The sequence below is a fragment of the Podarcis filfolensis genome, assembly GCF_964270895.1.
Source record: "Podarcis filfolensis genome assembly, chromosome: 18".
In the NCBI taxonomy this organism is placed as follows: domain Eukaryota; kingdom Metazoa; phylum Chordata; class Lepidosauria; order Squamata; family Lacertidae; genus Podarcis; species Podarcis filfolensis.
The window spans coordinates 9377508-9389830 of record NC_139622.1 but is presented as its reverse complement, the minus strand read 5'-3'; the positions used below and the strand labels follow the sequence as shown (position 1 = coordinate 9389830).

The 12323-nt window shown below is 50.3% G+C and overlaps 1 protein-coding gene across 2 annotated transcripts in view; it reads right to left on the bottom strand.

The window, feature by feature from the left end:
- Positions 1 to 12323, bottom strand: part of STK11 (serine/threonine kinase 11) — a 57414-nt gene that overhangs the window by 14155 nt on the left and 30936 nt on the right. For both annotated transcript variants that reach the window (XM_083594723.1, XM_083594724.1), the window contains exon 7: positions 7765 to 7822. In XM_083594723.1, the coding sequence (XP_083450849.1) occupies positions 7765 to 7822 (58 nt within the window). The remainder of the gene's footprint in view (positions 1 to 7764; positions 7823 to 12323) is intronic.

The following is a 12323-nucleotide window of genomic DNA, read 5'->3' as shown; positions in this document are numbered from 1 at the left end:
GTGTTGGCGCTGACCTTGAAAGCCCTAAACGGCCCAGTATCCCTGAAGGAGCGTCTCCACCCCCATCGTTCAGCCCGGACACTGAGGTCCAGCGCCGACAGCCTTCTGGCGGTCCCCTCATTGCGAGAAGTGAGGTTACAGGGAACCAGGCAGAGGGCCTTCTTGGTAGTGGCGCCCGCCCTGTGGAACGCCCTCCCTTCAGATGTGAAGGAAATAAGCAGCTATCCTATCTTTAAAAGACATCTGAAGGCAGCCCTGTTCAGGGAAGTTTTTAATGTCTTAACGCTGTACTGTTTTTAACACTTGATTGGGAGCCGCCCAGAGTAGCTGGGGAAACTCAGCCAGATGGGCGGGGCATAAATAAATAAATATATATATAAATAATAATTATTCCAGCTTTTCTCAGGGAGATAGGCTACTTTTCCACCCATCCGGCCACTGCAAGGCTCTGAAGCCATCTGCCAATTGGCGATGGTGGGGAGCGCAGAGTTCTTAATCACATCAGCCCCACCAATAGCCGATGTCAGGGAACTGACATCGGAGCTCAGAGCGGAGGTAGGGCTCTCCGATGATGCAGGAGAAGGGACCAGCAGGGAGAGGGAGAATACCTCCATTGGGGAAGGAAATAAGCGCGACACCAGGAAAGAAGGGGAGGAGGAAGGGTCTTCGGAGAGAGGGCTCCAAGACCCTTCCACAGGGTCCAGCGGGGAGAGCCCAGGACCTCCGCTGGCCACGCCCACTCTGCGCAGGAGACTTCCGCGCAGAGAGGCGAGGAGGAGACTTGGCGTCAAACAGCTTTTATGTTGGAAGAAGTTTAGGGAACGCCCACTGACGGATTCTGCCAGTGACTGAGACAGTCGCCTTGTAAGGGCTGTCAAATCAGGGAAAGGTTTAGCCACCCCAACAGCTGGGAGCAGTTTGGAATTTACGCACAAGCAACCCCAATTCCCATTACAGCCTCCTATCAAGGTCAGCATCTGGGGAGTCCGTGTGCTGGGAGGGGAAGCAGACGGATTCTTTTTACAGCTGTGTCAGGCCTAACCAAGACTGCAGCTGCCATCTGGGAGTTAAGGATTTCCTAGAAAATAACCGTCAGACTTTTTTGTTTTAAATCCATTTGCCGTCATTTGCCTGAACGTTGGCTCCCCGTCTGCTCCAGCTGGGATTTCCGGACTCTGTATTTTTTTATTATCATTTCTTTTCTTGGAAGGGGAGAGGATGGCATCAACACACACTCCCATCTAGAATACAGTGGTACCTCGGGTTAAGTACTTAATTCGTTCCGGAGGTCCGTTCTTAACCTGAAACTGTTCTTAGCCTGAAGCACCACTTTAGCTAATGGGGCCTCCTGCTGCCGCAGCACCACTGGAGCACAATTTCTGAAGCAAAGTTCTTAACCAGAGGTAATATTTCTGGGTTAGCGGAGTCTGTAACCTGAAGCGTATGTAACCTGAAGCGTATGTACCCCGAGGTACCACTGTAATATTAATATTAATAAATACATTTATACCTCTCCCATCTGGGAGGCTCCCAACAGAATATTAAAAACACGATAAAACATCAAACATAAAAAACTTCCCTAAACAGGGCTGCCTTCAGATGTCTTCTAAAAGTCAGATAGTTGTTTATCTCCTTGACATCTGGTGGGAGGGTGTTCTACAGGGCGGGCGCCACTACTGAGAAGTCTACCACCCTTCATCCATAGATCTCAAGGAGTCTCAGAACATTAAAAAATTCAATGTATTTTTGTGCAGGATACCAAAATGCATCTGCTCCCACCTTCTCAAAACAGTAAAAGCAAAGGTAAAGGGACCCCTGACCATTAGGTCTAGTGTTGGCCGACTCTGGGGTTGCAGCGCTCATCTCGCTTTATTGGCCGAGGGAGCCGGCGTACATGTGGCCAGCAGGACTAAGCCACTTCTGGCGAACCAGAGCAGCGCACGGAAATGCTGTTTACCTTCCCGCCGGAGCGGTACCTATTTATCTACTTGCACTTTGAGGTGCTTTCGAACTGCTAGGTTGACAGGAGCAGGGACCGAGCAACAGGAGCTCACCCCATTGCGGGGATTTGAACCGCCGACCTTACGATCGGCAAACAGTAGGTTATTATTTTTTAAAAAAACTGAATCCTCAAAATTATTAATAAAAGGAAACGAAGAAAAGAGCCTCTGCTTAGGTTTCCAGTCTGCTCCTTCTTCGTCGTCCCACCACCAATACACAGGCTGTGAGCCTTCTTCTCCTGGCGGTTCCCCGGCTGCTGCCTTCCACCGCTCCTCAGCAACCAGCCGGACCATGGCAATATCCCAGACCATGAGGACTAGAGCCTTCCTTTACGTTTAGGGGAGAGAGCACAGATCAGTGGTGGCACACACATTTTGCCCGCGAAAAGGTTCTGAGTCCCCAATCTGAAGCCCTGGACAGTTATCCAGGCAGCTGGCTCGGACAATCCTACAGCGGGGCTGCCCTTGAAGCTGTCCCAGAAACTCCAGCGGGTGCAGAATGCTGCAGCGAGGCTCCTCACGGGGTCCCTGCCATGGGAGCAGATTCACCCAGTGCTTTTCCAGCTGCACTGGCTCCCGGTGGAGTACAGGGTCAGATTTAAGGTGCTGCTTTTGACCTTTAAAGCCCTTCACGGCCTAGGACCCTTGTATCTACGGGACCGCCTCTCCCGGTATGCCCCATGGAGAGCCTCAAGGTCCATAAATAGCAACACCCTAGAGGTCCCGGGCCCTAAGGAAGTTAGATTAGCTTCAACCAGAGCCAGGGCCTTTTCAACACTGGCCCCGGCCTGGTGGAACGCTCTGCCTCATGAGACCAGGGCCCAGCGGGATCTGATCTCTTTCCGCAGGGCCTGTAAGACAGAGTTGTTCCGCCTGGCCTTTGGCTTGGAGCCAATTTGATTGCCTCCCTCTCTTTCTTTTTTCTTTTCCTTCTCCTCCTGCGAGGAGGCTACATTTTATTATTTTAATGTTGTGTTTTAATTTTGTTTTTAAGTTGCAATCATTCAACTTGTTCTTATTATTGCTTGTAAGCCGCCCTGAGCCCGGCCTTGGCTGGGGAGGGCAGGGTATAAATAAAAATTATTATTATTATTATTATTATTATTATTATTATTATTATTATTATTAGCAGTTGGGCCAATGGTCTGACTCAAGCCAGACCGCAGCTTCCCACAAAGCAGACTGGGACGCGGCAGAACGGGCAAACATTAGCACTCTATTTTAAATCCCTTCTCTTTCCCCCACCTGCGTGTGCCCTACTTAACACAGGAGTTAAAAAAAAAGGTTCGAACCCTGCAGGGAGATCTTGATTGCAGTCCCCTCTGGGAGATTATATTCAAACATTTGCATATGGCGAGGATGAGAAGGAAAAGTGTGTGGGGGGGGGGAGAAGGATTTTGATTGTAATTCAGAGTGAGGAAGCGGAGGGTAAATGAAGGAAGGTTCTCTCCTGCATTTTCTGGGGAACGGGAGATAAAAATGGAACCGCAGAAACAATTTCCATGTTGTTTGCATGTGCAAGCTAAACTGAATGCAGGATGGCCCTTCCCTTCTGGGATTTATTTATTTTGTGTGTATGTTGGAGGTTAGTCTCAGGAACCACCCCCCGCCCCGAGTTCCGTAGAAGACGGCTTTCTGGGTCATGTGGACAGCAGGACTGAACCGCTTCTGGCGCAACGGGACACTGTGACGGAAACCAGAGCGCATGGAAATGCCGTTTACCTTCCCCACCGTAGCGGTACCTATTTATCTACTTGCGCTGGCGTGCTTTCAAACTGCTAGGTTGGCAGGAGCTGGGACAGAGCAACGGGAGCTCACCTTGTCATTGCGGGGATTCGAACCGCCGACCTTCTGATCGGCAAGCCCAAGAGGCTCAGTGGTGTAGACCACAGCGCCACCTGCGTCTCTGCTAAAAAGGTGCGCTTAATTGGTCTGTGGAGTTTTTTTTTTTTTTTTAAAAAAGTGACGTGCTTTTGCTTTGCACACAGATCACAGAATCGTAGGATTGTAAGGGACTACGAGGGTCCAGGGTTCAATCCCTGATCTCTCCAAGTAAGACTGGGGAAGAACCCTCCCTGAGCCCCCGCCTGCCCTGTTTCGCACCCACCTTGGGTGGTTTTGCCAGATGGGTGGTGTGTGTGCTTGTGGCCCCTTGCAAATCTACACCTGCGATTCTATGAATAAACAACAGAGCTGTAAAAACAGGGGCGAACGTAACCGATAGGGCAGTGGGTGGGAAAGCTGGAGCCGTCATGGTGGAGTCTCTGCAGCCCTCGTTTCTGGGGCAAGAGGAGCCCTAGGAACGGAAGGGTTGAGCCCCATCTCTCTGGGCAGTGCTGTGACAGGAGAGAGCCTAAAATAGTAACGGTAAAAGCCCTAGGAGGAGGTTGCAAGGACCCAGTTAGTAGGGAAGCGTGCGGTCTCAGCATGCCACCAGCTGGGTCTCTGGGGACGGCCTTCATTTCCAGCTGGGTTAGCTTGACATGAAAGAGCTGACAAAGCACCACGAGGGTGGAGGGAAAAGGGGGGAGGAATGGGAGCAGCCAAAAACAGCAGAGACAGTGGGTGCGGGTGCAAACAGGCACCTTGGAAACCTGCAGAGAGGTCTGGTCAAGGGAACCTCTCTGCGTAGGAGCAGTCGACAGAGACTCTCAAATCTTAGAGAAATGGGGGTTTGAGCCCTGTGTTGGGCAAAGGTTCCTGGATTGCAAGTGGGTGACTCTCGTGGTCCCTTCCGACTCTGTGTATGGTCTGTAGTCCGCTGGCAGTAGGAATGCAATATGGGCATGTCTTTAAGTTAACATCTTACGTTAAAACCCTGACAGTACTATTGAAGGCTTTTCACCAAAGCCAGACTAAACATCTTTCCTTCTGCAGTGTTGGACGGCAGGTTGAGAGGAGTTCCCTACCAGGACATACTTGGCTCGTGTGCTCAAGACATCGATTCCATAAAACATATTTTGTTGCACCGTGCAAAATATGAGCAAGCCAGGGCTGAACTGATACTACCCTTGCTGGTACCTTTCCCGGGAAAATCAGAGGCTCACTATGTCAGGTTCCTATTGGAAGACCGGACAAACGCTAGAACATTAGCAGTGGCAAAGTTTTTATCGGTGGTTGCAAGAACCAATGATCCCTATATTCTGGAAAAAAATGCTTGTTTAACCTGGAGGTAGGCTGTCTGAATTGTGCATTGCTTTGTAATGATTTGTTGGGTCTCTGGACCATAATAAAGATTGTTGTTCTTTTGGTTCTACCTTGCAAGATGCATGCGGGCGGACAAAGGCTACAACAGGTTCGGCCCCGCCGAGGGCATCTCCGGATCAGAGGGAAGAAGAAGAAAAAGGGATCAAGGAGGGAGGAGGCAGTGGAGAATACGAGGCTAGCTGGACAAGCAATCCACCTGGAATGAGGCAGTTTCGTTGTGGGCTTGGCAGAGGCTTATAGGAAGACAAGGAGCTGCCTGAGCCGAAGTCTGACCATGGGGTGCAGCTGCCTACACTGACTGGCAGCAGCTCCCGGGCAGGGAATCTTTCCCAAACCAGGTTCAATGTGGGTTGGGCTGGGAATGTGCCTTGCCTGAGACCCTGAAGAGCCTCGGCCAGCTAGAATAGAAATATACTTTATTGTCACTGTACCACTTGTTTAGGCACGCGGGTACGCTGTGGGTTAAACCACAGAGCCTAGGGCTTGCCGATCAGAAGGTCGGCGGTTCGAATCCCCGCAATGATGGGGTGAGCTCCCGTTGCTCGGTCCCTGCTCCTGCCAACCTAGCAGTTTGAAAGCACGTCAAAGTTCAAGTAGATCAATAGGTACCACTCTGGCGGGAAGGTAAACGGCGTTTCCGTGCGCAGCTCTGGTTCGCCAGAAGCGGCTTAGTCGTGCTGGCCACATGACCCGGAAGCTGTACGCCGGCTCCCTCGGCCAGTAAAGCGAGATGAGCGCCGCAACCCCAGAGTCGGCCAGGACTGGACCTAATGGTCAGGGGTCCCTTTACCTTTATTGTCACTGTACCAGTGATTAAACGAGCCCCCACCCCACAATCTCTCAGTCCCTGTGTGCTGTCGTACAACCACCAACCCTGAACGTCGGCTGCAACGTTGCTGTCTTCCATTCAGCAGCCTCACGGCCCACGGGTAGAAACTGTTCTTTAACCTGCCTTTCTATTTAACCATGAGGACTAGAGCCTTACATATTCTCAGGGAAAAGGGTTAGAGCTCAGAGGGCAGAGGCCCCTGCTTCGCAAGATCCCCGGGTTCAGTCCCGGAGGGTCTCCAAACTTTACAACTGCAGCACAGCCGCGACAACGCTGTTGCCGTGCTGGGAGCTCCTGTGGGCAGCCAGCTATGGCCTCCTCTAAGGGATTCCACATTCCATTCCACCCCTTCCTCCTGGCTCTCCATGCCCCCCCCAGCAGTTGAGCCAGCATTCCACACCGTCTGTTCTGACGGAGACGTTCTACTGGGCATGCTCCGTGGGCACAGAATGCGGACTTCGCTTCTGGAGGGGAAAGATGGAACAAAAAGGGAACTTCGCCTTTTTGGATCCCCCCTCAAAAATACAGCGGTACCTCGGGTTACATACGCTTCAGGCTACAGACTCCGCTAACGCATAAATAGTACCTCGGGTTAAGAACTTTGCTTCAGGATGAGAGCAGAAATTGTGCTCCGGCGGCAGCGGGAGGCCCCATCAGCTAAAGTGGTGTGTAGGAATATCGCGGAGTGGGGAGTGGGGTCCGGAGGGAGCACACTTCCCCACCAGCAGGCAGTCACGTCTGCCTGCACGCGTGACCCTGGGGTGCAGACAAAACTCCCCCTCAGACAAGCCATGGCTGTCTGGAACATCGTTTCCTAAGTGTGACCTTCTGCGGTCTCAGCAGTCAGTGGTGTCCTGTCTGTAATCCTTTTCCATGAGACTTTTGTCTCCTACGTCATACACTGTGCGAGGGGAAAATGACGCTGTGGAACAGGTGCCAAAATAGCTTCGTACCACCCCACAATCTCGAGACGGAAGATGTGTAAAGGTCACAGCCCAAAAATGTATCTGCCTAGCTTGCATGTTTGTCTCAATAAAAAGAGGCTCCACAGGAATGGTGGTAGCTTGCTCGCTCGCTCGCTTCAGACCACCTGTGCGCAGCTCACATCATGATTAACACCTGTCTCGTGCCTTCACTGCAGTGGTGCTTCAGGTTAAGAACAGTTTCAGGTTAAGAACAGACCTCTGGAACGAATTAAGTACTTAACACAAGGTACCACTGTATATATATTTCGCCCTTCTGCAAACCTTGGGTGGGGGGGAGAGGCTCCCATGCTTGCCCATTCCTCCACTTGCGTGCAGATGCAGACATTTTTTTCCGGGTGAGGATCCACACTCAGAACATCGAGTTCTCTATTAGTACACAGGATCCCACCCACCGACAGTTTTATTGGGGAATTCCATACCCGCTGTGGCTTTTACTAGGGCAATGCAGCCTTTCCTCCGAAGCAACTGCATACTTTTTATCGATCCGCGAGCGAGCTTTGAAAGCTTCCCCGAAGGCTTTTTAAAGAACCAAATGGCATGCTTTTCTTTTTTTTTAAAAAAAAAAGGGTTGTAAATTACCCGGTGCTGCTCCCCCCTCGGCTCCCTTTTATCCTTACTTCCTGCTGCCTCCAAGCAAAGCAGCAAATAAGCGGTTCTTGCCCAACCACCACCACAAAAAAAAAAAAATCCCATCACAATCAGATAGAAGGAAGGAGCAGAAGAAGAAACCTCAAGCACTCACTTGTGGTGTCTTATCTGTTGTATCGAAAACCTCTTGGCTGGTTCGTATTCAAGCATTCCTGGAAAAGAAAGGGGAGGCAGAAACATTTAAGTTAGGCGTCAAGTACCAGGCAGCTGGTGAAAAAGGGGTTCAGAGTTGTTGCTGTCGTCCCCCATTATTATTATTATTATTATTATTATTATTATTATTATTATTATTATTATTAACTAAATTTGTTTGCCACCCATTACCCGTAGATCCCAGGGCAGTTCACAATCACAACATAAAATTATGGTAAGGTAAAGGGGCCCCTGACCATTAGGTCCAGTCGTGGCCGACTCTGGTGTTGTGGCGCTCATCTCGCTTTACTGGCCGAGGGAGCCGGCGTACAGCTTCCGGGTCATGTGGCCAGCAGGACTGAGCTGCTTCTGGCGAACCAGAGCAGCGCACGGAAACGCCGTTTCCCTTCCCGCTGGAGCGGTACCTATTTATCTACTTGCACTTTGACGTGCTTTCGAACTGCTAGGTTGGCAGGAGCAGGGACCGAGCAACGGGAGCTCACCCCGTCGTTGCGGGGATTCAAACCGCCAACCTTCTGATCGGCAAGTCCTGGGCTCTGTGGCTTAACCCACAGCGCCACCCATAAAATTATGGTCTGAAGACACAGAACACATAATTCGGGGAGCATTTCCATGCTCTCTGCGGGGGCAGGAGAGAGGAAGGGTCCCTCCAGAGGCAGCCAAACCCTCTGGGGTGCTGCTGGGCTCCAACTCCCATCTGCCCCAGACTATGGTTAAGGAGAAAGGGATCTGTAGTTCCAGAAACAACTGGAGGGCCCCACGCTGGCTCCTTGCTCAGTCTGAAGTGCTCTGTAAAACTCGGAAGGGTTTTCTAGGAGACAGCGGGGTTTTTGTTTTGCTGCTTTTCTAACGCGTATGCACCTCCATCTCCTAATAAACTGGCGCACAAAACAGACCCATTTTTGTTTGGAACGTATTGTTGCGGGGTGGGAAGAGAGTCACAACGCGGCCAGGTCTTGCGATTGTGGCGCCGGCACCTTCCCACGGGCCGATTTGGCCGGGGAGGAGCGCTTTTGATCTTGCTCAGCCTCCGCTCAACACACCTTGTAACGCTGCCGTTTGCAGAGAGAGAGAGAGAGAGAGAGAGAGAGAGAGAGAGAGAGAGAGAGGAAAAAACGCTCTCTGCGGCTTCCTTCCTCTGGCTCCAGGCCCAAGCGAGGAGAGGGCCCTGGTCGGAACAGGGAGAAGCCGGAAAGCTGCCCCAGCACGAAATGCGGTGTCGTGCAGCGATGCCCTCCTGTTGTACAAAGCGAGCTCACGAAACCCTGCCGGCTGCAAACTTAAAAACCTAAAAGTGCGTTGGGGTGCCTGAAGTGAATCAAAATGCAATTCCGAGACGCCCTCTCTTTCGAGCGCCAATTTGCCTGACTGGGGTTTTCTGTTTGCTTGCAGGGTCTCTCACAGAGCTGCGGCATGAAGCCTCCTGGGTTGTTTTTTTAACTGTCACATCGCAATCAATCAGTTATAATTAAATGGGCACAAGATGTAGGTCACAACATTATGATGGAAGACTGGGTTAAATTATGGAAAACTGATTTAAAACGTACAGATTGTTCCCTATTGAAGGAGAATTACATGAAGATGATGTACAGATGGTACATGACACCAGTGCAGTTAGGGAAAATGTACAAAACTAGTTCAAATATATGTTGGAAGTGTAATGAAAAGGAGGGGGCATTTTATCATATGTGGTGGGATTGTAAGGTAATTAAAAAAAATTGGGAAATGATATACAACGAATTGAAGAAAATGTTCCATTTAACATTTGTTAAAAAACCTGAAGCATTTTTATTAGGGATTGTAGGGAAAGATCTGCCCAAAAAGCTGAAAAACATCTTCATGTATGCAATAACAGCCGCGAGAGTTCTGGTAGCACAAGGATGGAAGACTGAAGAAACCCCAACTAAAGAATCGTTGCAAGAAAAATTGATGGACTATGCAGAACTGGCAAAACTGACATATAAGCTATGGGACAAGGATAACTGTGACTTTAAAGATGAATGGGAACCCTTTACAAAGTATTTGAAGATGCAACAAAGCGAACTGGACTCCTTGGCTGGTTTTGAATAAACATTCACAAACTTTTTATTGATAATAATCAGCTAAATAGTTTGAGGATCTATACAACTGTGCAACATGCAGAAAACAGCATTTTTAAAGAAATCAAAGACTGGAACTGAGAGAATTCGGGGGGTGGGGTGGGGGTGGATGGGTTTTGTGTGGGAGGGGGGAAGGAGGAAAAATGGGGGGGAATAAGGATGATATGTTTCTGGATAATATGTTTTGTTTCAATTTTGAATAAAAAAGTTATTTAAAAAAATAAAAATTGACTGTCACATCGCAGAGTCTCCTGGGAGCTTACGGGGTCCAAAGGGGGGGGCACGGAGTATGCCAGGTCGAAACCCACACACGGCTGCAAAGCTCACTGGGCGATCTTGGGCCAGTCATGATCTCTCAACCTGACCCACCTCACAGGACTGTTATGAGCACAAAGGGAGGGAGGGAACATTGAACATGGTCTTTAGCTCCTTCAGAAAAAGGTAAAGGGACCCCTGACCATTAGGTCCAGTCGTGGCCAACTCTGGGGTTGCGGCGCTCATCTCACTTTACTGGCCGAGGGAGCCAGCGTACAGCTTCCGGGTCATGTGGCCAGCAGGACTAAGTCGCTTCTGGCGAACCAGAGCAGTGCATGGAAACGCCGTTTACCTTCCCGCCAGAGCGGTACCTATTTATCTACTTGCAGTGGCCTGCTTTCGAACTGCTAGGTTGGCAGGAGCAGGGACCGAGCAACGGGAGCTCACCCCGTCATTGCGGGGATTCGAACCGCCGACCTTCTGATCGGCAAGTCCTAGGCTCTGTGGTTTAACCTCATCCCTTAGCTCCTTTTTACTGCAACCGTAAAAAAATTCTCACAAAGCTGCTTTTTCCACAATGCTCCATTTAGGAACTGCGATCATTATTATTATTAAACCAAGCTGCGGAAGACAATTCTTGAGGAGGAATCGTGTGGTTAATGGCACCACCCAACACAGAGGTATTTGCAAGCTGGCCCACCCCCCAAATTGGTGGGAACTCGCTCTGGAGACACACCCAGCGCTCAGGGAGCAAAGCTGTTCTTGTCTGGGCTGGCTTTTAATGGAGGAAAGCCCAGCTCGGTTTATGGGGCTCTTTTAAATCTATTTTGGCACGCATTTCATCCCGTCGGGAGCGTTGGGGGGGGGAGCAGAGACGCAGGCTCTTGCTATGTGTTTCAACATGCCGTTGCGGCCCTTCGGACAAGGCGGGCTGCAAATCCAAGAATAAAAGCAAAGTCTGTCGCGGGAGAAACAGGACCGGCTGCTTGGAGAACAGTTCCGAGCTGGGCCTTATGTAATGGCGCTCTGAAGAGATAAGATGCGGGAGCCTTACACCAGAGTGATAACCGTCACAAAAAAAAGAAGGAAAATCAAAATAGCCGTGCAGATGGCATTGGCTGAAAAGGGGAAGGAGGTTAGTCAGGCACTTGGGGAGGGGGAGAGGCAGGAACGAAGCAAATGACTGCAAGTCTCCTTTGAAGCACGATTTCCGAAACACAGAAAAATAACCCGGGCACGCAGCACCGCCTGCAGGAGCCTCTCAGGAACTGCAGCCTTCTGAAGCAGCGGAGGAAAAACCCAAGTGTTGGAAGGGATCACGAGGAAACTAAGGCCCAGGGGCCGGATCCGGCCCAATCGCCTTCTCAATCCGGCCCGCGGACGGTCCGGAAATCAGCGTGTTTTTACATGAGTAGAATGTGTGCTTTTATTTAAAATGCATCTCTGGGTTATTTGTGGGGCATAGGAATCCGTTCATTTTATTTTATTTTTCAAAATATAGTCCGGCCCCCCACAAGGTCTGAGGGACAGTGGACCGGCCCCCTGCTGAAAAGGTTTGCTGACCCCTGCCCTCTAGCCCAACCCCCTGCGACGCAAGAATCTTTAGCCCAAAGTTGGGCTCGAACCCACGAACCTGATATTAAGGGTCTTGAGCTCTGCCGGCTGAGCTACCCCTCTGGCACCGAAATAAGAGGATGGCTAAGAGTGACGCACAAAGATTCCCTACTAGTTCCTCTTCCCCAATCAGGATGTGTGCCTATCTCTCGCTTGCACTCTGAATTCTCCAATGAACCCAGCTGCTTTCCTCCTCTCTATTTAAAGCTGCCAAGTTTCTAGTGCTCATCGAGGCTGTGAGAGGGGCCCAAGAGGCCTCCTTTGCTTCTGCCAGAAGCTGTTCCTCTTTTGCAGGAATTGCCAACGATCGAGGAGCGGCAGACGAAGATGATGGACTAAGCGGAGTTGGGCCAAGCTGACTGGTAGAATCCGGAACCGAGACGCCCAAAAATTTCAAAGAGACTGGAGTAGATTTATTTGGTACATGAAGAATTATTGGGAAAACGTGAAGACACTAGGACTGAAATAAATCTGGCAACGATAAAATTGGAAAGCCCTTTGTGACCACAGAGAAAGAGGCGCTTTATAAAGG